The sequence below is a fragment of the Oppia nitens genome, unplaced genomic scaffold (genome assembly GCF_028296485.1).
Source record: "Oppia nitens isolate AA-2021 unplaced genomic scaffold, nextdenovo-longstitch-racon4-pilon3 scaffold13_pilon_pilon_pilon, whole genome shotgun sequence".
Classification (NCBI taxonomy): Eukaryota; Metazoa; Arthropoda; class Arachnida; order Sarcoptiformes; family Oppiidae; genus Oppia; species Oppia nitens.
In genome coordinates this window covers 638,265-664,056 of record NW_026533192.1, presented here as the reverse complement: position 1 = coordinate 664,056, position 25,792 = coordinate 638,265, and the positions used below count along the sequence as shown (strand labels likewise).

At 26.2% G+C, this 25,792-nt stretch overlaps 4 protein-coding genes across 4 annotated transcripts; 2 read left to right on the top strand and 2 right to left on the bottom strand.

Moving 5' to 3' along the window:
- The first annotated feature begins 16,715 nt into the window (after positions 1 to 16,715).
- LOC128958716 (motile sperm domain-containing protein 2-like) lies at positions 16,716 to 17,786 on the top strand. Its single transcript, XM_054304631.1, has one exon. It carries the CDS (start codon positions 16,842 to 16,844, stop codon positions 17,691 to 17,693), a length of 852 nt encoding a protein of 283 aa, XP_054160606.1. The 5' UTR covers positions 16,716 to 16,841; the 3' UTR covers positions 17,694 to 17,786.
- Positions 17,787 to 18,406: 620 nt separating this feature from the next.
- On the top strand, positions 18,407 to 20,117 carry LOC128959687 (hexokinase-1-like). The gene is made up of 5 exons (XM_054305692.1): positions 18,407 to 18,496; positions 18,568 to 18,879; positions 18,928 to 19,445; positions 19,505 to 19,803; positions 19,868 to 20,117. Exons 1-5 carry the CDS (start codon positions 18,407 to 18,409, stop codon positions 20,089 to 20,091), a joined length of 1,443 nt encoding a protein of 480 aa, XP_054161667.1. The 3' UTR covers positions 20,092 to 20,117.
- Positions 20,118 to 20,411: 294 nt separating this feature from the next.
- On the bottom strand, positions 20,412 to 21,356 carry LOC128959676 (uncharacterized). The gene is made up of 2 exons (XM_054305681.1): positions 21,048 to 21,356; positions 20,412 to 20,969 (listed from the first exon to the last, which is right to left on the bottom strand). Exons 1-2 carry the CDS (start codon positions 21,270 to 21,272, stop codon positions 20,412 to 20,414), a joined length of 783 nt encoding a protein of 260 aa, XP_054161656.1. The 5' UTR covers positions 21,273 to 21,356.
- Positions 21,357 to 23,524: 2,168 nt separating this feature from the next.
- On the bottom strand, positions 23,525 to 24,660 carry LOC128959664 (uncharacterized). Its single transcript, XM_054305670.1, has 4 exons — positions 24,615 to 24,660; positions 24,362 to 24,535; positions 24,119 to 24,273; positions 23,525 to 23,588 (listed from the first exon to the last, which is right to left on the bottom strand). The coding sequence occupies exons 1-4, from the start codon at positions 24,658 to 24,660 to the stop codon at positions 23,580 to 23,582; spliced, it is 384 nt and encodes a 127-aa protein (XP_054161645.1). The 3' UTR covers positions 23,525 to 23,579.
- Positions 24,661 to 25,792: the final 1,132 nt, after the last annotated feature.

The window sequence follows — 25,792 nt, the reverse complement described above, 5'->3', positions numbered from 1 at the left end:
TTTAAAGCATATTTTAATTTTTTATAGGGTATATATATATATATATATATATATATTTATATATATATAGTATTTTATATAGTAGACTATATATATTATTATTATATATTAATTAATATATTTCTTTATTATAATTTTAAAATATAATATAATATTCAATATTAATATGTTGTTGTAATTTGCAAGCTTAAAGACAAAATTTTTATATTTGTTGTATTGAAATTATAGTACTACGACACCAATAAATTAAATAAATACAATGTATTTTTTAAAAAAATGTTTATTGAAATGAAAAATAAAATAAAAAATACAAATTAAATATATTGATTAATTAAAATTTAAAAAATAATATAAAAATTAATGAAAATAGGGCTCAATTTGCTGAGCTCTTTGCAGTACTATAAAATTACCACAAGATGAAACACTTGTAGAAAAACAATAATTACCAATAATAGGAATGTTATTTAAAGTATTAAAGGTGTGGTATCCCATTGGCTTCAGATCAATAGGTCCATTATTGTCAAAATGAATACTCGGCGTTCCATTGGAACCATTGATGCCATCAGTTGATTCGTAGCCAGAATCAATTGATTGTTGTTGATGTTGTTGATCACCAAAAATGCTGTCTTCTAGTGGTTCCAGTGGTTCAAAAGGTGGTGGCGGAGGATAGTCAGTAATTGGCGTTGACGATAGTGGCGAAAATTCTTGTCCAGAATATGAGCCGTACATCGGGTCCTTGTCTTCATCAAGGTCGTAATACGATGTTGATGGCGACGGTTGAGGCAAATACGGATCAGGTTGTTGTTCACGAATAGTTTCGAGCATTGAGTTGGCCGTTTGCAGCATATTGTTTAGTTGATTGAGGCATTGGACCGTAAAATTTTCCGAACCCCACTGCTCATCCTCTTCCTCCAACAAATCATTGGCATCAGATTTAATAGTCAAGTCCATTGGTTCTGTAATTTAAATAAAATAAAAAAACATTAGTAATTATTAATACAATTATAAAATATTTAAAACTTACCATTATTTATATCTGTGTTGTCATCAAAGCTGTCGTCAATGAATGGGATGCATTCAGTTCTTAAATGTTTCATAATTTTAAAATTAACAATTACAGCAACAGCAACAAATAAATAAAAGTGATGTGATCTATGAGACGACTGGAAAGCAACTGTTAACGTGTTATTTGTTTACAGCCGTTATATAGAAAATTTTTACACTATTAATGCTACAGCTAGTATATTTAGTATTAGCTTTTGTTTTATTGTAGTTGAAATACTTTTAGTTGTTTTTATGATTGTAAAGATGCTTGTACTATTAATGCTACAGTTAGTATATTTAGTATTAGCTTTTGTTTTATTATAGTTGAAATACTTTTAGTTATTTTTATGATTGTAAAGATGCTTGTACTATTAATGCTACAGTTAGTATATTTAGTATTAGCTTTTGTTTTATTATAGTTAAAATACTTTTAGTTATTTTTATTATTGTAGAGATGTTTGTACTATTAATGGTACAGTTAGTATATTTAGTATTAGCTTTTGTTTTATTATTGTAGAGATGTTTATACTATTAATGCTACAGTTAGTATATTTAGTATTAGCATTTGTTTTATTATAGTTGAAATACTTTTAGTTATTTTTATGATTGTAAAGATGTTTATACTATTGATGCTACAGTTAGTATACTTAGTATTAGCTTTTGTTTTATTATAGTTAAAATACTTTTAGTTATTTTTATGATTGTAGAGATATTTGTACTAATAATGTTACAGTTAGTATATTTAGTATTAGCTTTTGTTTTATTGTAGTTGAAATACTTTTAGTTATTTTTATGATTGTAAGAAATGTTTGATATTAATACTAAATGTACGGTTTGTCTTAACTTTAGTTTTATGATTGTAAAAAATGTTTGCGTTAGTAGTATTATTAGAATTGTTAGTCTTAGTCTTAGTTTTATGATTTTAGAAAAAGTTTTAAATTATTGATACTACTAGTACGGTTAATGTTAGCTTTATTTTTATTTTAGTTGAAGTGTTTTGAGTTATATTTATGGTTGTAGAAAAAATGTTTATACTATTAATGTTAGTGTTAGTGTTAGTTTTATTATTCTAGTAAAAATTGTTAGTTTAAATTATGTTAAGCAAAAAGTTTATTTTATTATAGTTAAAATTTATTATAGAAAAGTGTAAGCTTAATGTTAGCTTTAGTTATATAGTGTATGTTTAAGTTATTTTTATTGTTAAGTTTTAAATTCTTTTAAGTAAAATTCTAGTGAAAAAATCTGTTATATTTTTGTCATATAATAAATTTAAAAATAATAAACCAAAGATCTGAAGCGGTATATTTTTGTTAAATTTGTATAAATAGAGAGACTGTTCAACATTTATTTTCATTCTGTTTTGAGAAGTCAACTCAAACGTTATGCTTTAATTTTAAAGTATTTTTATAAAATAAAAATTGCTTATTTTTATAGTGTCGCTGTTCAACTCAACCGTCCACTGTTGTATCATCTGTTACTTGAAATCGCTGGCCATCCATCTGAAATTTCATCTGACGCTTTAAGTTCAATACTCAACGACGACTTGGGCAACATACTCTGGGATTTTGCTCGTCTGAGAGGTGATCAACAACGAGAGTTTACCATTGAAGAAGCTCGTACAGTCATCCTTGGCCATATGTCCCATCAAAATGGTTTCGATGTTGTTGGCTACCAAACCGTACCTGGAGACGATCCACGTCTTAACAGAAGACGTACAGGTGGACCAGCAAATGAGCCGGAAGAGCTTAGAAGCCCCCCCCAAATTGGCCGAGAGCGAATCATTGGCAATACATTGTTAGCATCTAAACTTGAGTGTTCTATATGCTCATATATGATTGTACAGCCAGTACAGGTATTTTTTAATATAAAAAATTAAATATTTTATTTAATTGAAACTTAAATTGAAAAAATTATTTTATTAATATTAGCTTAAACCTTGTGGCCATTTGTTTTGTTTGACTTGCTTAAACAATTGGATACGTAGCAAAAGTGTTGGTCTGGAAATACCTGTTGAAGTCAGTTGTCCTCTCTGTCGGACTAATTTTAACATCTGGACAGACAAAATATTCTCATATTTATGGAATGAAATTCTTGGTTCGTTTGAAGTTAAATGCATTAACACAGAAAATGGCTGCGATCACAAAGCATCAATACTTGACATTACAAATCACGAGACAAACTGCCCCCTCGAAACTGGTTCTTATGTGACATGTAATCTTTGTATGGAAGATTACTTGGCTGAAGAAAAGAGCTTACACAACTGCATCACAGAGTTGTCAACTGTGACATATTCCTTAGAGGTATTATATTTTATTTTAATATGACATATTATTGATTAATTACTAATAATTTTTATTTTAATAGAAAAAGTTGGTCAAACAAAATGAAATGTTACTTAATACTCTTCGACGCATAACATTATTGACTGAAGGAATGCAAAAAGTATTGCGGTCTCATCTTGGCCTTCAAAATCGCGTTGTTATTTTAGAAAAAGTAATCGCAGGGACAAAACGCTCTGCAGACGAAATCAGCGAAACCGAAAATCAAGCAAATAAACGAATTGATTCTGGCACTCAGACAGGAGACATTGAGAAAGTCGAACTAAACATCGAAATTGCTACAACTGATGACGAAAACGATTTAGAAGTGCTTAATTAATCTATATTTTATTAACAATTTAAAATCATATTTAATCTATTGATTATAATTATTTTTAACCACTATTATTATATATTTTTTACACATTATACAATCATTAATTTAATTAATTTTTATAATTACACTTTATTATTTTTACAATTATTATATATATTTTAAACATTTGATACTTATTTTATAAACTTTAAATATATTTTTATTATATAAATACTATTTTAATAAAATTTTAGTATTTAATCATTTAATAATTATTTTAAAAAAATTTAATTGTAACTTTTTTTTAAAAAATAAATAAATTTATTTAAAAAAAACATTGTGTTCTATTATATTTATTTTATCTTTTATAAATTATTAACTAATTTAATTATGAATAACCAACTTTGGCGGGAAAATTTAATTATTAGATCGGTTTTAAATGGTATTTTAAATGAAATTACTACTAATCAATCTGGACAAGGTAGTAGTAGTAGTAATAGTGATAATAATAATAATAATAATCAAGTGATATTTGAATGGCAACGTATTTCACAATCAAGTGTTCGTCAAAGTATTAGGTTTAGAAGAACTGAGAAATCGTATCAATACAACATTAAACATAATTTTGGTACATTTGAAGATTTATTTCAAATAGAAAATAATATTGATAATTTTTATGAATTATTTATCAACGAACAACTTCAGTCAGCCGGAGATAGCGATGTTTTCAGTGTTAATATTGAACATTCAGCTCTTACGCGCCATTTGTTTATACCGCCAACAAGTAAGTTAAATTTTAATAAACAGGCCTTATTTAATGCCATATTTGAGGTATCCCAAAGTAATACAACATTTTTATTAGACGGGAAAATAAAATTAACTATTAACATTACAAAAGCTATTAATGGAAGAGGTAGATGCGTAGCACCTATTACAATAAGTAATAAAGAAATCCGTGATAAAAATGTATTTTTAATTAAAAATAATGATAACTTCTGTGCTTTACATGCAATAATAGTGTGTATTAATAAATTTAAATCTAAAGAAAATAAATATAATTGGCAATGTATTCAAAGAGATACTAATAAAGAACGAACAGCTCAAGTGATTAATTTAGTTAAATTATGTAATTTTGAAAATAAAACTTGTATTACACTAAATGACTTTCCATTAATTCAAAGTAAAATTAATTATCAGATTATTGTTATTGATGATAAAATCAGAAATAATAGATTGTTTGTAGGTGATAACATAAATTTACCTAAAATATATTTACGCTACAAAGAAACAGAAACTATAAAACATTTTGATTCCATATTGCATATAAAATCGTATATGGGCTGCCATTATTATTGTGAGTATTGTCATAAAGCTTATTCTCATCCATATACACATATTTGTAATAACATATGTGATTTGTGTTTTTCATTTCCTAAATGTAGACTATTAGAAAAGATTAATTGTAATAAATGTAATATAAATTTTAATAATAATAAATGTTTTGAAAATCATATAACAGGTAAGAATCCTGTTTGTAGGAACATTAAAAAATGTTTAAAGTGTTTAGTGACTTATAATGGATTAAAACATTTATGCGATAGTCATAAATGCAAAGTTTGTAATGAAATATTTAAATTGGAAAATCATTATTGTTATTTAAAAACAGAAAATTTAAATAAAATTAAAGAATCAGATAAAAAAAACAAAATAATAGTTGCATTTGATATCGAATGTCAACAAAACAAATTTAATGACTTATTTGAACATAAACCTGACTTATTAATTTCAAACACTGTGTGTGATATATGTTGGAACGAATCAACTCAAAATAAAACAATTATTTGTGATGTTTGTGGTGTTTTTAATAACGTGTTTTTTGGTTTAAATTGCATAGAAGAATTTGGAAATTATTTATATTCTAAGTTAGCTTTAAATGCTGAAATAAATAAGTGTTATATTTATGTATTTGCACACAACGCTAAAGGTTATGATAATCATTTCGTCTTAAATGATTTATTTAAACGAAATTTTATCAATCCAACTGTAATTATGAATGGAAATAAAATTTTAAAAGCAGAAGTCGGAAATATAAAATTCCTAGATTCATTACTGTTGTTTCAACAACCTTTGTCAACATTACCAAAAGCGTTCGGATTTGAAAATATAGTTGTTAAAGGCTTTTTTCCACATAATTTCCATACAAATAATAACATTAATTATGTAGGAAAGCTACCAGATAAAATCTATTTTGGTAATGATTATATGAAACCAACACAATTAAATGAGTTTAACAAATGGTATGACGAGTCTCTTCGATTATTTAATATAAATAACAATTACAATTTAAAATATGAATTAATTAAATACTGTAACAATGATGTATTAATATTATTAAAATGTCTGCAAGCCTTTCGTCAAACTTTTAAAAATATTACAAATATTGACCCAATCACCAGATGTTTTACATTAGCATCAATTGGATTAGAGTTTTTTAAAAGTACTATTTTACCTAAAAATACTATTGGTGTTACGCCTATTAAAGGTTATCGGAAAGGAACTTTTTCAAAGATAGCTAATGCATGGTTAGACTATCAGCAGTTTATTAATAAAATTAGTTTAGATAGAGAAATTAAAATAAATAACTATTATGTAGATGGATTTAATAAGAAAAGTAATACTATATACGAATACAACGGTTGTTATTTTCATTGTCATACTTGTATTTTTAAAGATAAAAGAGATGACAAATGCATAAAAACAAATAATGAAAATGTATTATGTAGTCCTAATGAAATTTATAATAAAACTTTAGAGAGAAAAATTGAATTAAATTTAAAAAGAAAATTTAATTTTATAGAAGAATGGGACTGTACACTGGTTAAAAAAAGAAAAGTGGATAAAACAATGGATAAATATATAGAAAAACGTATAAAATATTATAGAAAGCAAAATCTTTATGGCGGTGTTAATATAAGAGAAAGTTTTTGTGGTGGTAGAACAAATAACATTAAATTTTATTGTGATGTAACTAATGATATTAATTCTAAAATTCTATATTATGACTTCCGGTCACTATATCCCAGTGTTTTAAAATACAAATATTTCCCTGTAGGACATCCAATTGTTATATCAGAAAATTTTGATTATACATTAAAGTCATATTTTGGGTTTGTTAAATGTATTGTAGAAGCACCAACAGATTTACGTATGCCAGTCTTGCCTATGAAAATTAATAATAAATTAATATTTCCTTTATGCTTTTTGTGTGCTAAAGAAAAAAATAGTTTAAATTGTACTCATAAATTAGAAGAAAGATATCTAATCAATACATGGTCTACAATAGAATTAAATTATGCAATAAGTTTAGGTTATAAAATTATTGATATTATAGAAGTTTATAATTATGAGAAAAAAACAGATAAAATTTTTTCAAAATATATAAACTTATTTTTAAAATTAAAACAACAATCTGATGGTTGGCCATCATGGATCCAGAACGAAAATGATAAATTAAAATATATCGATAATTTTTTTAAAAATGAAAACATTAAATTAGATTATAATGATATTAAAAAAAATTCTGCATTACGTTTCATAGCAAAATTATTTTTAAATACTTTATGGGGAAAATTAGCTCAAAGATCTAATTTAACTCAAACAACAATATGTACAGAATATCATCAATATTGGGAGTTAGTAAATGATAGAACAAAGAGAATTAAAGGAGAGTTACTTATTAATGAAAATTGTTTAATTGTTACTTGGGAATATATTGACGATGAAATGGGAAATGTTGGCAATACTAGTTTGGCAACGGCCGCTTTTGTGACATCTTATGCTAGAATTGAATTAATGAAATTGATTGATCAAATAGAAGTTATTCCCGGTAGGTTATTATATATGGATACAGATTCTGTTATTTTTAAATACACAGAAGGTGAACCTAAACCTAATACATCTGATTATTTAGGAGGATTGGCAGACGAAATACTAAAAGATTATGGTGATAAAGCAATATGTACTAAGTTTGTTAGTTTAGGTCCTAAGGTTTACGCCATGGAAATCTGGAAAAATAGTAATGAAATCAATCCTATTGTGCCTATTAAAGTTAAAGGAATAACATTAACAGAAAAAGCTTTAGAACTTATAACAATAGAAGAAATGATTAATATGGCAAATAATTATATTAATAATAACGACTCACTAAAATTAATACCGCAAATGTTAATTAGATCTAATAAAAAACATGAAGTTTATACTAAATACTATGATAAACTGTTTCGTGTTATGTCAGATAAACGAAAAATAGATGGAAATGATACTCTTCCATATGGTTATATAAAATAAATATCAGTATTAGATTTGTAATCAAACATGGAAGTTGTAGAAGAAAAACATTTAAAATTTAAACATCCTTTTACTTGTTTATCTGCAGGTCCATCAGGCTCTGGTAAAACATATTTAATAAGAGATTTGTTGAGATTTCATAAATTAACTATTAACAATTTGAATAAAATTGTGATAAATGTTGCATGGTGTTATGGTATTTGGCAAAATCTTTACGATGAGTCAGTAGAAAATGTTAATTTTAAATATATTGAAGGAATACCTGATACAGAAGACCTAGAAAATATAGACATTATAATAATTGATGATTTAATGACTGAAATTAAAAACAGTAAAATTATTATTGACTTATTTACTAAAGGATCTCATCATAATAAACAAAGTGTAATAATATTAACACAAAATTTATATAATAAAGGACCAATAGTACGTGATTTAAATTTAAATTCACATTATATAATAATATTTAAAAGTCCAAGAGATAAAATGCAAATAATGGCGTTAGCAAAGCAAGTGTACCCAACAAATTTTAAGTATTTTATGTCTGCATATGAATTGTCGACAGCTAGAGCACATGGTTATTTAGTATTAGACCTCAAACAAGATACACCTGATAAAATTAGGCTAAAATCTGATATTATTCCAACAAAAGAAAATAATTATAAAATTAATATTACTGGATTTATACCAAAATAATGTCTAATAATTTAAGAAAATGTATGAAAACTATGCATCTTTATTGCAACGCAAACTGTGGTAAAATTAAAAAATCTATTTTAACAGAAATGTCTAAAAATGATAACTACTTTAAAGCCATGCAAGAAATTATTTTCAACTTATCTAAAAATAATATAAAGATGACACCACAATCACAGAAAAAAATTAAAAAATATAAACCATTACTTAAAAAAATAATTACTAATCCAAAAACCAAAAAAAAGCGATCAAAATTAATAAATCAAAGTGGAGGCTGGTTACCTATATTAATCCCATTTGTTGCTTCTGTTATATCAGATCTAGTAAGTGGATAAAATGAGTTATGCTAAAAAAATAAAATTAGTTCCTTCAGGTCAGAATCAAAGTGGTGGTGCTATAGAAAATAGTCCAGAATCTGGTTCATTAATAGCAAATGTAGAAGAAAATTCTAATAAAAAGTCTAAAAATACTTTTTATGATAAAATTCAAAGATTTTTAAAAATAATATTAAAACTAGCTAATAATCTTGGTTATGATAGTGATTTACGTATTAAATTAAACAATGGCAAATATTTGGATAAATCAAATATTGTTGATTTACTCTCTCATGCTATGTCAGTTGGTAAAGTATTGTATGGAGAAAATGAATTCATTGAATTATTAGCTAATAGTAATGTAAATCCTGATTTAGTTATAAATGAAAATGTCAAGTTAAAGTTATCTCAATATTTAAATAAACCAAAACAAAATTTCCCAGAATCTAATGTTAAGACGTTAAAGCGAAAATATAGTGATGAAGATAGTAATAATAGTAAAAAACGTAAACTTTATGATATAAATGATAATAACATGGACTCTGAAACTTCAATGCCTAACCTTAAAAGGAAGCGTGAGATGGAGGCATATGAAATGGATAAATGGCGATTAAAACAAGAAAATTATAATAAAAAACGAAGACATGAATCTGATGATGAAGAAGAAGAGAATAAAAATAATAGCGATTCAGAAATTGATGAAACGTTAATAGACAGTAGTCGATGGGAAATTCCAAATGGATAATATTTTAAATAAAATATATTATAATCCAAAAAGTGCTGGATCTTTCTCAAGTGCACAAAAATTATATATAGAAGCTATAAAACAAGATCCTAATATAACCCTAAGTAATGTTAAAAAATGGTTAAATAATCAATTAGTATATTCTCTTCATAAACAAGTCGTTAAAAAGTTCAAAAGAAATCCTGTAATATCAGAAAATATAAATGAAAATTTTCAAGCAGATTTGGTTGATATGAAAGAATTTTCTAAATTAAACAATAATTATACTTATATTTTAACAGTTATTGATGTCTTTTCGAAAAAAGCCTGGGGAATACCTTTAAAAAATAAATCTGGTGATGCAATTGTCAATGCAATGAAAATAATATTTAAATCAAATACTCCATATAAACTACAAACAGATAAAGGCAAGGAGTTCGAAAATTCGTTGTTTAAAAAATTAATGAAAGAATATCAGATCAATCATTTTGTAAGTGAAAATCCTGCCATTAAATGTTCTGTTATTGAAAGGTTTAATAAAACATTAAAAAATAAAATGTTTAAGTATTTTACTAGCATTGGAAAAAGAAAATACATCGATGTATTACAGTCTATAATAAATTCATATAATAATACATATCATAGATCAATAAATATGACACCAAATAATGTAAATGAAAACAATTTTAAAGAAGTTTTCAAAAATTTATATGGTGTTAATACGAAAAGAGAATTATTGAAAAAATTTAAAAAACCAAAATTAAAAATAGATGACAATGTACGTCTTAAATACGATTCTAAACCACTAGATCGCGGTTATTATCCAAATTGGACAGATAAAATTTATAAAATAAATAACATAACTTTAAATAAAATAAAGCCATTATATAAAGTCACTGATGTAGACGGGACATTATTAAAAAGAAGATTTTACCCTGAAGAAGTTCAAAAAACAAATAATCTGTATAGAGTTGAAAAAATTTTAAAAGAAAAATCAGTAAATAAAATAAAATATTATTTTGTTAAATGGTTAAATCATAATTCTAAATATAATAGTTGGATTAAAGCATCTGATATATTTCAAGTTAATAATGGATAAAATTTCAATTAAATCTAACGATTTTACTCGACCAGATGTCGTTCTATTTACAGTACAAATAATTAGTTTGTTTATCGTTATTTGTGTAAGTTTAACAAATCTAACTTACGAATGGGGTAATCAAAATTTGTGGACAGTTATTCTCACAGGTTCATTAGGATATATAATGCCAAATCCAAAAATAAAAACATTAAATGAAAATAAAATTGATATAAAACCAACAAATTTATAAATATGAAAACATTCATCTTGTTGATAGTCATTATCATTTGTGTTCTAATAGTAGTTTACTTTAAACAAAACAAAATCATAAATAAGTGCGCTGGAGGAATTATAATTCCTGGAAATTCTACAGAATATATTGATTTTTTACCTAATATTATAAATGGCACAAGAAGAATTTTATATAACATTACCAAGTAATGTTAGAAACATTGGTGAAAATGAAAATACAATGTCAGATTTTACTACATTTTTAAAAGATACTCAAACTTTTAAAAAAGAAGAAAAATGGAAAGTTTCTATAGCTGAAATAAGTTATACAAAATCTTGGTATAATAGTTCACAAAATATGGAAGTCAAATTATGCAACGAAAAAGGTGTTATTATATCTGTTAATGAAATATTTAAAACTTTGAAACAAAATATGAATCAAATCAAAGAAATAAAATATAATACTACAATAGGTGAATTCGATGCAGTTGATGAACCTAAAATATTAATTCATAAAGGATACTATGAAAACCCTGAACTATTTATAAATGAAATAAATAAGCAAATGCATAATGCGTTGCATAATGTAGCTTTGACATATCCATATATAAAGTTTAATGAATACACTCAAAGAGTTGAAATTAAATCTGGTATATTGTATACATTAAGAAAAGATACGCAAAGAGAATATTTACAATATTTCCCTGTATTTGGCAAAGAAATAGAAGATATACTTGGATTAACATATAATGATGACAGTATGGGAGAGATATCTTTTCATAAGTACTTATGTAATCATGATAATATTTTTTTTAATTCTAATTATATACACTGTTTAGAAAACATTGTTACTAATGATGAATATCCTTACAAAAAGTATAAAGCACATAGATGTGTTCAGCTTAATGCTGGACTTCATTCGTTATTTGTGTATTGTGATATTGTTGACCATAATTTAGTTGGTGACGCGTCTGCGCAATTGTTACGAGTGGTAGAAATACCTCACAGTTATAAATTTGGTGAACAAATTAATATAATTTACAACAGTTTACATTTTGTACCGTTAGTAAATAACACTTTTAAAGAAATTAGAATTAACATTAAGGAAGATACAGGTAAAGATTTTCCTTTTGAATTTGGTAGAGTTATAATCAAACTTTGTTTTAAAAAATATGGATAATCCATACATTCTTTATTATACAAATCAAGCCGGTAGTGGTTTAAGTGGATTTGAAGGATATCAATATCAAAGAGGTCATGGATTTTTTGGAGATCTATGGAATAAAGCTATTAAGCCTTTAGGAAGATATTTAGGAAAGCACCTACTTGGTATAGGAGCTGATGTTGGTAGAGACGTAATTGAAGGTAAAAGCTTTGGAGAGTCAGCTAAAAAAAGATTCTTAGAAACTGGTGCTACTATATTAACCGATGGTGCTGAAAAAGCTAGATCATATGCACAGGCTGGTTCAGGTAGACGTAGACGCAGACGTAGACGACCAAAGAAAAAAATAGAAGTTAAAAAAGTTAAAACTAAAAGACGAAAAAACACTAGAAAAGTAAAAGGTAGGAAAAGAAAATCAGTTAAAAAACGACATTCAAAGAAGAAAGATCAACTTTTTAATTTTTAAATTATGGCTGCAATTCATAAATTATCCAGTGTAACAGCATTGAGTGAATTTGATATATTTGGAGTTCCTCCAACTCAAAATACTATAGAAAAAGATATTTTGACAGAACATAGACCAGCATCAGCAATTGATTCTAAAGCTTATATTGAATTTAATTTATCAACTGGAATTGACGAATATCTTAGACTAGATAAAACATATTTATATATTAAACTACAGATTAATATTGAAAAAGTTTTAAAAGCAACTGTTGTTGCTGCTGATTGGGAAAAAGTTTCACCAGTTAATAATTTATTTAATTCTTTATTTAAACAAGTAAATTTGATGATTGGAGATAGAATTGTAACATTATCTCATCAAACGTATCCTTATAAATCCGATTTAGAAATAAAATTAGGAAAAAATAAAGAAGCAAAAGATTCGTATTTATCATCAATTTTATGGATAGAAGATAATTTGGACGACTTAGAAGGAATTAACTTAAATAGAACTAGTTACATTAAACCATTAACAGGTGAACCTGATTTATCAAAAGGTCGAGAATTAGATTTAATTGGCAAGTTACATATTCCTATGTTTGAACAAGGCAAAGCATTACTAGGAGGGTGTAATATTTCGTTAAAATTAATCCCCAATTCCCCATCATTCTATATGATGTGTGACAGTAGTGTTAGAATATCTAATGTTGAATTTAAAGATGCTTCTTTATACATTCATCGGTCAAAAATTAACCCAGCCGTCGTCGAAGGTCATAAGATGGCATTATTAAAACCAGCAAATGTAAGATATCCAATTAGAGAAAGTTTTGTTGTTCCTATTACAATAAATAAAGGAACTATGGATACTATCATTGATAATGTACACAATGGCCAATTACCTAGAAGAGCATTCGTTACAATGGTTGATCATAGTGCATTTAATGGCTCTGAAATAAAAAATCCTTATAATTATAAAAACTACAATCTAAATTATCTGGCGTTCTATTTAAACGGTATACAGTATCCAGAAAAAGCTTTTACTCCTGATTTTGACAAAAATCTTTATGTACGGGAATATATAAGTTTATTTGAAGCAACCAATCAGGACAATATTGACAGTTGTATAACCTTAAAAAGACAAGACTTTCCAAAAGGAAACAATATATTTGCTGTTAATTTTAACCCAGATTTATCTTCAGGTTGCTGTGCAACAGGTTATGTTAATCCAATTAAACACGGTAATCTAAGATTACAACTAAGATTCAAAGAACCTTTAGCAAACGCTATAACGGTTTTAGTATATTTGGATTATGACGCATTACTTGAGATCGATTACGATAGAAACCCTATTTATACGTTCAATTAATGGATACTCTAACAATAAACAAACTATTAAAAACATTTAGTTGTTTTAAAGGAGTCTATAGTTCAGACAATATACCTAAGTTTGACAAATTACCTATAAACATTATTGTTAACACTGATCCATCTTATAAACCAGGAGAACATTGGGTAGCAATTTCAATAAACAAAGATGGTTATGGAGAATATTTTGACTCATTTGGATTACCTCCGCTAAAAGAAGATATATTTAACTATTTAGAAACTAAATGCAGACTTGGTTGGACATACAATAAAGTAACATTACAAAATATTAAATCTACTACATGTGGACATTATTGTGTTTTGTATATAATTTATCGTTGTCAAAATCTATCAACTCGCGCATACATTTCAAAATTTAGTAGAAACACTTTAGCAAACGATAAACTTATGAGAGAAATATTCAACAACTTTTCGTTAGCTAAGAAAGATTAACTAAAATGGATTCGGATAAAATTAGAAAAATCTGTGCAATTGTTGATATGCAAGGTTTTATGATTAGAAGTAATTTTTATCCTAGAGAACTTGCAATTGTTAATCATAAAATAAAGACCTCTTATGAAATTGAATGCAATATACAAAAACAAGAAAAAAAGAAATTTTGGAAATCATTACTTTATCAAACAAAAAATATTCATGGAATTACACTAAATAACAGTTTACCACAGTATTATTACCGAACAATAAAATATGACAATTTGGAGAAATTTCTAAAATCAACATACTTTTATTTAAAAACAGATGACAAACCATATTTAGGTGTAAAGAATCCTCAACTATTATATATTTTAGAGAATTTAGAAATTCCCTGTGTTGACCTATCTCCTGATGATTCATCTCAAGAAATATGTCCGCCGTTACATTTATTCGATAAATTAATAACATCAAATCAATATTGTTATTTACATGGATTTATAAATAAAGATAAAAGTTCAAAATTAATGAGATGTGCTTTAAGAAAAAGTTGTTTTATTTGGGATTATTTACAACAAAAAATTTTAGCTGAAAATTTATTGCATATGACTTTACTAGATGACAAATGTAAAACAACAAAAAAAGTTTCATTTGCGTCTGCTCATACTTTATTATAAATACAAAACATTACAAACAAATTGTCTTTATTTTAACTTTAGACTAACTAACAACCACACATAAACATTATTTGCAATGGATAAACAAATTTTTGAAACTATTTTCTCAGCAAATTTGTCAGAATCTGACAAATATGCTAAAAAAGTTTTGAGTTTAAAACGTAAGATAAGTGATCCTGAATTTCTTTTGGTCGACATTAGAGGTTCATATAAAAATCTACCAGCAAGACAAGGCATTTGTTTAACTGCTTTTGAATTTGATTGGCTAGCACGGTCATTGGCATTTTCAGGACAAATTAACGACACTGATAATCGTATACTTAAGAGTAAAAAATCGGCACGTGAGCTAATTATAAAACAATCTTCATCTACAAACAACTTTGTTATAATGCAAAACGTTAATGACCAAGGAAGACATATTACTTTACACAAACATGAAATAACTGTTTTGCTGGAAAAATATGGTTGTTTTTTTGATTTAATTGAAAAAATGGAATCTGGAGAAAACGATAATCATCTCTGCAACGATCACAAAGTTGGACATTGTGCACCCTTTGAAGTTTCGAAACAACCTAATTAATAATTATTTTTTTAATAATATTTAAACATTTTATTTTTAATTATAATTTTATAATCTATATATATTTTTTAATATTTTTTTTATTTTTAATTTTAATATGTAATCATTTTTTTATTTTAATCAATAAAATATTTTTTTGTAAAAAAAATCAGTTAGAGGATGTGTTATGTTATGTAATTTAGGTAATTAATACATTGTATTAATTGCGATTTTACAAAACATTTCTCATTGTTTAACTTCATCAGTTATCACATTTTCAGTAACTACCAATGAAATCTTCATAACTTTTACCACTCTAAAACCTTTAAAATTTTCCCTCCCCCTGAAAACTAAATCTCCCCTCCCAAAAAACAACTGTTTTATAACCTTGAACAGTTTTTCTAACTTCGAGTTTTACTAATACTAGCCAAACCTTAGGCTATGAATGCTGCTCAGTGAATGGCTATTGATCGTCTTCGTTCACTACTACTAATAATATATTGTTTAGGCCTGTAATTAGTAATATCAGTAATATTATAGACTATAAGTAACTTCTATCATAGTATTACATTGCATTATAAAATACAGTATTACTAAACCATTAATATTTAAACTATATATTTTATAAATTACAAAAGTTTAATTAATTTAAATAGATCTGTTAGCAATATTGAAATGTTATTGACATTATAAATTAACATTTATATTATTTATTAAAAAAGATTTAAGTTTAAGTATTTATTTTAAAAAACTCACAAAATAAATTATTAATTAATTAATTATTCAAAACAATAGTTTAGAAARTTTAGAAATATTATGATTTTATGATTGAGTATATATTTCCAAAAAAATTCCAAAACTATTTTTTAATTTGTATATATATTGACTAATAATTTATTAAAATTCAAATTAATAATATTGAGTTTTATTATAATTTATAATGATATACTGTAAACTTTTATAATACTACAGATTATAAATGATAAATAATTTATTTTAATTTCCATACAAAAACTGACTAAACAATTACAGATATTTTTAATTTTTATAATTTTAGATTTTAACGACAGAACAACTCTGAGATTTACAGTCATTTAATAGGTTAATAAATATACTTAACTATCGCAAGTCATGACTATTATACAGAAACCATCGCTGAAGGAACCGACCGACGATGAAAAAGAGGCTATCATTCAAATGAGAGATGCATTTCAATCAGAAGTTACCGAAAACCCAGATTTGTATTACAAGAAAGATGTGGAGCGGGTGCTRACCAACGACTGGGAAGTACATCGGTATCTGTTGGCAGCCGACGGCAACATMAGTGCTGGACTGACYCGATTGACTAATTCAATGAAATGGCGCAAACAGTGGTCGGTATGGGATATGTGCGAACAGGACTTTCCGCGAGAGTTCTATCAAATGCTACGCTTYGGTCGGGCGGACAACGGATCCGTTTTGGTGATAAGCAGAGCGCAGTTTTATATACCTATCGATGAATGGCGAGAGTTGTTCAAAAAGTTTTACATATTTGTCTTGGAATCGTTGGACAGACAAAACACTGGCGATGGCGTAACAATACTATTTGATTTGCGTGACTGCGGTATCTGTAATGTCGATCTCGATTTCATCTGGTTTTTGAAACCCATTCAAAGCAAATACTATCCAATGCTATTGAAACTACAGCTTAACTGTGACATACCGTGGGTACTGAACTCCATTTCCCAACTCATACTATCACTAATGCCCGAAAAGACGCGCAAAATCATGCTTTTTGTCAAACGAGAAGAACTACAACAGTATATTAGACCAGAGTATATACCGGTTTATTTAGGCGGCACTGGAAGTGATAATACATCGTGGAAACCGGACAACTGCTTGACCGCCGAGGAAATGGTCACTCAGAGACCCGAAATAACTGATAAAAGTTTGGCTAAACTCTTAAAACATATAAATCCTTTGATTAAATTATGCGATCCATAGTTTACATATTGAACAAYATTTTAAGCGCAYTGTTATTACTTTTATGTTTTTATATTTATTCAATAGTTTACAATTTTATTATATTTTAATGAAAACCAAATTAAGCATTACATATGTTTTSTATAAAWTTGAARTTACTTATTTATTAATTTTTAAATTTGTTTAATAGTTAGTCAATAACTGAAATCATGTAACATTACTGTAYAGTATAATCACAATGTTTTTATGTATAAATTGTTTAATAATAACAATATTTTTAAAAATCTGTTCATAAGTACATATATATATAAAATAGATATTAAGAAATAAAAATTTATTATACAATTCGAAAAATCAAATTATTCGATAACATTTAAAAATTGACTGAAAATTTTGCAATWAATTTCCAAACATTAGTTATGATGTTATGATARTATTTTGCTARCATTTAATAAATCTGTTATTTTAATAKTTCACAYATATTTTCAAAAAAATCTAATTTCTGATAAGTAATCATTTGTTTATTATAAAAGCTGATTATTAGAAAAATCATTTAAAACTATCAATACTTTAAAGATTAATYTTTATTAAAATRTGATTACGATWACTATAATTAAAAAYCATATCAYGTACTGTACTTACTATATTGATATATYAATATTTTAAATTAGAAATTAGTAAAAAAACTTTTAAATTTGTATTATTTAAAAAATCTAATACTATTGATAATAACAATGGGATCATCACCTGAAACCGTACTCTTGGAAAACTCTTCATTTCATAACCCAGTGCTTAATGTTAGCGATGCTAACAAAAAACAATYGGTAGGTTYTGTAATAAAATTATAAAAACAAAAAATATGTATAATTTTTATTTTATTTGTGCCAACAATAAGGTCAATGCTATAGTTAGTGAATATATATTATCAATAACTAAAGTTAAACGACTTAAACAAATGTTTGCTGAAGAAATGAAATTGGGATTACAGTCTAAACCTTTGCGTAAGTCATGCTTTTATATGATCAACACTTTTGTTACCACCGATTGGATCGACGGTACAGAATGTGGCGATTATCTGGCCATTGATATCGGTGGCAGTAAYTGTCGTGTTGTGCTCTGTCGGCTAAAACCCGATAGTGAACCGGAATTTCGGATTCAACACTACGGGCTAACTATAGCACAAAGACAGGGATCCAGAGCTGAAAAAGTAGGCATAATTATATAATTTTAKTGTCTAAATTGTTTTTGTATATAGTTTTTCGATCTATTGGCTCAATATATTGGCGACTTCATCGGCAAACAAACAGATTTAAGTGACAAACGTCTACCACTGGGCTTCACATTTAGCTTTGGTTTTGATCAGTTGGCTATTGATAAGTCTGTAATACTGCARTGGGGTATACAAACCAACTTTCCTGATGCTAATGGTAARTGCGCCGTACAGTTGCTAAGAGATGCTATTGCYCGACAATGTCTTAATGTGGATGTTGTGTCCATTTCCAATGACATCACTACTACACTCATGTATGGAATGTTTTTAAAAACTGATACATACGTCAGCTATATATTGGGCTCAGGGATGAATGCCGCTTATATAGAAAGAGTGGATTGCATGGAAAAGTTAGATCCGATTAAAGCGTTTGGAAGAAAGTTAGACGAAGTAATAGTTAACATTGAGGCCGGTTTTATGGGCGATGACGGCGCCATTGATTTTGTTAAAAGTCGTTGGGATTTAGCCATAGACGAGGAATCTATGATACCTCATAGTCTTGGGTTAGATTTTTTAATTTATTGTATAATAATTAAAATAATTAGATTATATAAAATTATAGATTTGAGAAACTAATCGGCGGTTTTTTCATCGGAGAGCTTGTCCGCCGTACTCTCGTAACTTTGGCTAAAAATAATGTGTTTATTGGCGGACACATTACCGACTGTCTCAGTGAAAAGTTTACAATTAAAGGTCCGGATGTGTCGGCTATTGAAACAGAAAACTTATCTAAAGATTCAGTAATTAAAATACTTCAGCGATTAGGCTATAATTCGTCAGAAATAACCACAGATGACATTGAAATTGTTAGATATGTTTCAGCTTTAATCAGTGTCCGTAACGCACAGTTAATCGCTTCGAGTATAATATCATTTTTATTACTTTAATAATAATTATATATTGAATTAAATAAATTGTTTTACAGCTATTGCAGCAATTGTTGAACGCATAGACAAACCACTGATAAGAGTAGCATTTGATGGTTCTCTCTATAAATATCACCCAAAACTTCATACATTGATCACCGATTTTATCGCTCAATTAGTTCCCATTAACAAAAGGGTTGAGTTATTTTTGGCCGATGATGGCAGTGGTAAAGGTGGAGCTCTGGTGGCAGCTATGGCGGCAAAAACTAAACAATTTGTTTAGTTAACCATTTAGTAAATATTAACAAAAATTAGCTCAATTTATAAATAAAATGATAGACTAATTTTCAAATTAAATAAACTTTATTACTATAATATTAATAATAAAATAATAATTATGTTAAATCTAGTAATGTTTTAAATAATTATAGTAATTATTATTGATTACATTTAAATGGTATAATTTATAAAATTTATATATAAGACTTTTCAATCAAATGTCTAAACGATAAATAAAAAAATAAATGAATTAAATGAAAACAAGTTTAGATAACATTAAACTCAATCTAAAAAATAAATAAACTGAAAAATTTTGTAAATTAATTAATAAAAATAAAATTTGAGACAATGAATGATAGACACAAATAGTGCAATCAATTTGATGAATAAGTTGTCTCTTTGGTTAACTGCTGATTGAATGCCATTTTTTGTTGAATTTGTTATTATCAACGGTGTAGTCGTAGTGACCGATGTATTGACCGATGCATTCATTACGACTTCAGTCGCAACGGAATCTGATTTTGATGGCAATGCCGTTGACTCAACAGATTGTGTCGAGACTTGAGCTGAAGGCAATAGATCATTGACATTACCACCATCAGGATTAGCTCTCATTTCTGTTTTTGGGACATTTGATTTAGAATCCGATGGATTTGTTAATGAATTTTCTTTAGGAGGCGGTATTTGTCCTTTGATTGGTATAATGCTATTATCGCAGGGCAACCATTGTTGACATATAGGATCATTGATGACTTTGATGGCCACCTCTTGGCATTGTTTGAGCAAAATGTTTTTCATGACGCACTTGGATCTAACCACTGGTTGATAGTTATCCCGAATTAATGACTGATAGTCTTCTGGTACTTCACAAAGGGCTGCACTCTGATCAGTAAAATCAAGTGATTATAAAAAATAATGTATGAAAACAATGAATTCAAAAGACAGTAATCCTTGACTAACCACTTTGTTGTCAATACACACGCTATCCATAGAYGAACAACAGTCGATCAAATTGGTGTCCTTTGAGCTAACTGTCCAGCTTTCAGTCGAACACTTTTTCAGTTTCTCTTTAATTTTGATGGTCTCGTCATTGCATTTTGGGTTCCACTCGCCATCGCACACAACTGTCCTTATTATCAAAGCATATAACAACCAAACTAGTGTTACAACCGATAACATCGACATTATCTTTGGCTGAACAGTAACTTTACAGATTTGRTAAATTTATTCAAAAAATAATCGTTAAAACATATCCTTTAAAATATATTGGAAAATAAATTTTTCATTTATAAGATCTCAATCTTATAGTTTTATGTCTCGCGTAAAGTCTATTAAATCTCAATAAATAATTTATTCAATAACTAGTTAGATCCATGTAATAAAATGTGTATCAATAGTTAACACGTGCAACAATACTCTCTCTCTCTCTCTCTCTCTCTCTCTCTCTCTCTCTCTCTCTCTCTCTCTCTCTCTTTACTAAAYAATGCWTTCACGCGCTATATAATATACAGTGTATTATAAAAAGTATATTTTATTAAATTATTTTTTATTTAATAAATTAAAATTATTAATAATCGCGCGACACATTAAAAGTAATTGTTTGAGTCACAGATATTTGACACAAACATTTCCAAATTATATAGTAGTATAGATATTTATATTTCTCTCTCTCTCTCTCTCTCTTAACTAAAAATTTTTAAAAATTCATTAAACAATGTTTTGCTCGCAATGCTATTATATTTGTAATACAGTAAATAAAYATACTGTAATATTTTTTTAAGTTATTACTAATAATAATAATTATTAATCGCTTTAAAAAGTATAATTATCAGATTCAGTGAATACTTTATTTTTAATAAATGTAGGAATAGGGKTGAGAATCAGTTATAATAATTGCTGTTTATTAAGCAAATTCTGTACATTATTTTATGTAATTTATATTAATTTTACAATATTTTTATTAGTTATAATAGTTTCTAACGTTTGATATTTTAATACTTTGTGATTAATTTAAGAATTACATGACAAAAAAATATTATAAAAAATATACTCTATACTGATAAACAATCATAAAAATTTAGTAAATTGAAACTGAATATAATGGTGTTATTTAAGTTGTTTATCAAATTGAATTCATATTATAATTATAGAAATATTAATGGCTGTTCTTTACTATAGCTGCCACTTGTTGTTCACGCGATTAATATTTAATACAATTTTAATGATAAATATACTAATGTCGCGTGAATTACAATTAATTTTTATTGTAAATAAATGTTAAATTAAAAAAATAAAATTTTCTACATAACAAATAAGTTATTAAATTAATTAACAACTTTAGGTTAGGTTAAGTTAACATTTTTGTAATACCATTATAATTAGCTTAAGGTTGAGAGGCGAACACCAGGTTATGTAATGGGACAAACACTAATACTTTTTAATAATTTATAATACCATAATACCAATACAGACATAACTTTCAATACAGACATATGATAGAAAACATTCTCTAATATAATGTATAATAAATTAATTGTAATTCACGCGACATTAGTATATTTATCGTTAAAATTGTATTAAATATTAATCGCGTGAACAACAAGTGGCAGCTATAGTAAAGAACCACCATATTAATAGCTATTCAACATATTTTGGTTGAGTCTTACTAACAAATCATTAATTAATATCTTAGTTTCTAACATTTATTCAACATTTAAATAACAACTATTACTATTCACCATATGTTGTTTAATTAATATTACATATCATATGTCACAATAATCATAATATGTACATTAATATACATGATTACACCTGCAAATTAAAATTTAATTAAATAAATATTAAAAAAAATAATTTTATTGATATTTTTAAAACTAAACCGTACACCATTGCATAACGTATACTAAATTGATATTACCAGTCGATATCATACACTTATTAAAGCATTGAATCTAACTATTATAGTTATTTATAATTATAATTTTAAACTTTATTAGTAATTTAGATATACATTACATATACATAATAATAAAAAATAATAATTATTGATAAAAAATATATTTCATTTTTAAAAACAATTTGATTTCGAAATTTAATAAATTGAAATTTATGAAATGGTATTATTTAAATTGTTTATTATAGATATTAATTTTAATGTCTATTCAACCGGATTTGGTATCATTTTGATTATTTTGCGATCAAATCCATTGAATTTTAATTATAATCTGAAATCKCTTTCTTTTTCTCATTTTTTCGATTATTCTTAACTTTCTGTTAGGAATTTATCGTCCATTGACTTCTATCATCAAATTTATGAAATTTATGAAATTTATCAGTTTTTTTAGTCACTTTTTTCTGATGGTTATCGTTGTCGTAGTCATCAAATTTAAACAATTTCTTTCAGTTATTTCCAATATTTTAATGATCTGTCAAATCCTTTGGATTTTATTTTATCTTTAAATTAAGTCTTTGTTTTCCTCATTAACACCTTTACAACAACTATTGTCAATATATTTATAAATAATTAAATATCCAAATCTTCTGCAAAAATATCTGAAATATCAATATAATGTCACAAATTATTTTAAATTGTCACTTAAGTTCAAAATTGTTTTATAGCATAAATTTTTGTAACACATTACATATTATTGTGTTAATATTTAAAAAATCAATACATATTTGACAAATAATATTTGTTAATCAATTCGTGAATTAAATTATTAGATATTAGATATACTCATTTAAAAATGATCTCTACGGTATTGTGTATTTTTAAAAATTGATCAATTATTATTTGAATTAAACAATAATTTTTATCTTAAATATATTTGTTATTTGGATTTTTGTTGTTGATAATAATTAAAGTATTTTTATAATAATTTATTTGTCAACAAAAAAATTAATTAAACAGTAGAACATATAAAACAATTTTGTATTTATCGGTTAAATATAGTTTAAATTTGTTTTTTGTTTTATTAAATTATTATAGATTTAGATTTATCCAATTTTGTATATGATTTACTACTGACCCTAAATCCTAACGACTCCATTGACTCAAGATTTTGGACGTTCAGGGGTTCCGTTTTTGGCATACCTGTGCTCTTCAATGCCTTTAAATTTTCTTTTCTTTCATAATATTCTTTTAATTTTCTTTTTTCTCTGTGTTTACGGCGTTCATCAAAACCTTTTGCATTAATTAAATTTTTAAATATAAAAGAATTCAATTAAACTTATATTAAATTATATAAATATTATTAATTGTTTTATAATACCAGTGCTCGTAGACTGTTGATCCTGAATCCCGTTTTCAATATATTCACCAGACTTTTCTAATTCAATTAATTTTGAATTTTCAATTGGTTTTGTTTTATCAGTTGAATTAAAATTTCCATTCATCTGATTGTTATTAGGTTTGTATTCATTTAACTTATTTTGTTTATTGCAACCTATTTTTATAAATGTAAAATAAAATAATAAATATTTTTTAAATAAATAACAAAAAAATAATATTTTTTTAAAGATTACCTAAATGATTGACATTTTTTGCTTTACTCTTTCTATTGTAGACCATAAAAGCCAATACTATAAGTAAGGCAATGATTATTATGACAATAAATACTAGAATCACAATAAGGGACAGTAGGCTTCCCGGTGATGACGTTTGGAAATTGCAATCAATTAATTTTTTCAAAATACACTTTAAAAGCAAATGAAATGATAAATGTTTTTTTTTAAATTATACATTAATTAAAAATATATCATTTATTACATTTTTGTAACAATTATAACAATATTTGAGTTGTTTGTGTGTGCGAAACACGCATACAATACCAATATTTGACTCTTCATATATTGCAATCAAATTGATATCATTTGACAATTGATTTATGAGAGACTGTTGTTTTTGTTTGCTATCTTTGTCGACATCGGAAGTCATGGTTAAACTATTATTTGAATATTCAATTTCGTATTGAAACACATTTCTTGTAATCAATCCAATTGTCTTATTGTATAATTGTCTGATAATATAGACTAATGGTTTGTCTAATTGTTTCGGTACTGTATAGGCTATGAATGAAACATTATTGTCAAAGTTGTCAAATATGGTCAGTTCAGGGATAGGTTGGTCTAACATTAGAGTTGTCATTGACTTCATAATACTACTACTATTATACTCAGATATAAATGCATTGGTGTTATTAAACTGCAAATGAGATTTTAAAAATAAATTGGATTTGAAACTTATTTATATAAAACTCAAATCTTGTACTGTATATATTATAACTGTATTATTCATAAAACATAAAATACTAACCTTCATAAATATGTAGTAAAATGTGTTATTATTTTGTTTAAAAGTATAGCCCATTTGAAAGTCATTATCAATAGTACCATATGATGGGTCATCCAGTGATAGTTTAGTGTCACTATAATCCAAAAGCCAATAATGTTTGTCCACAACTATGAGCCACATCTCAGATGAGTTAAGTGTATTGAGCCGTTGGACACCAAATACCGCATTTGTCTCAACTAACAGTTGATTACAAAAATTGATATCATTTATTGCCATCACTGGTAGGATATTCTGTAGTAAAACAATAACTACTGCTATGTTTTGATTGATCATAAAAGGCATTATTTTAACAAAAAAATCTATTAATTAAAACTTTAAGCTATTGTTTTAAAACCAAACATATGATGAT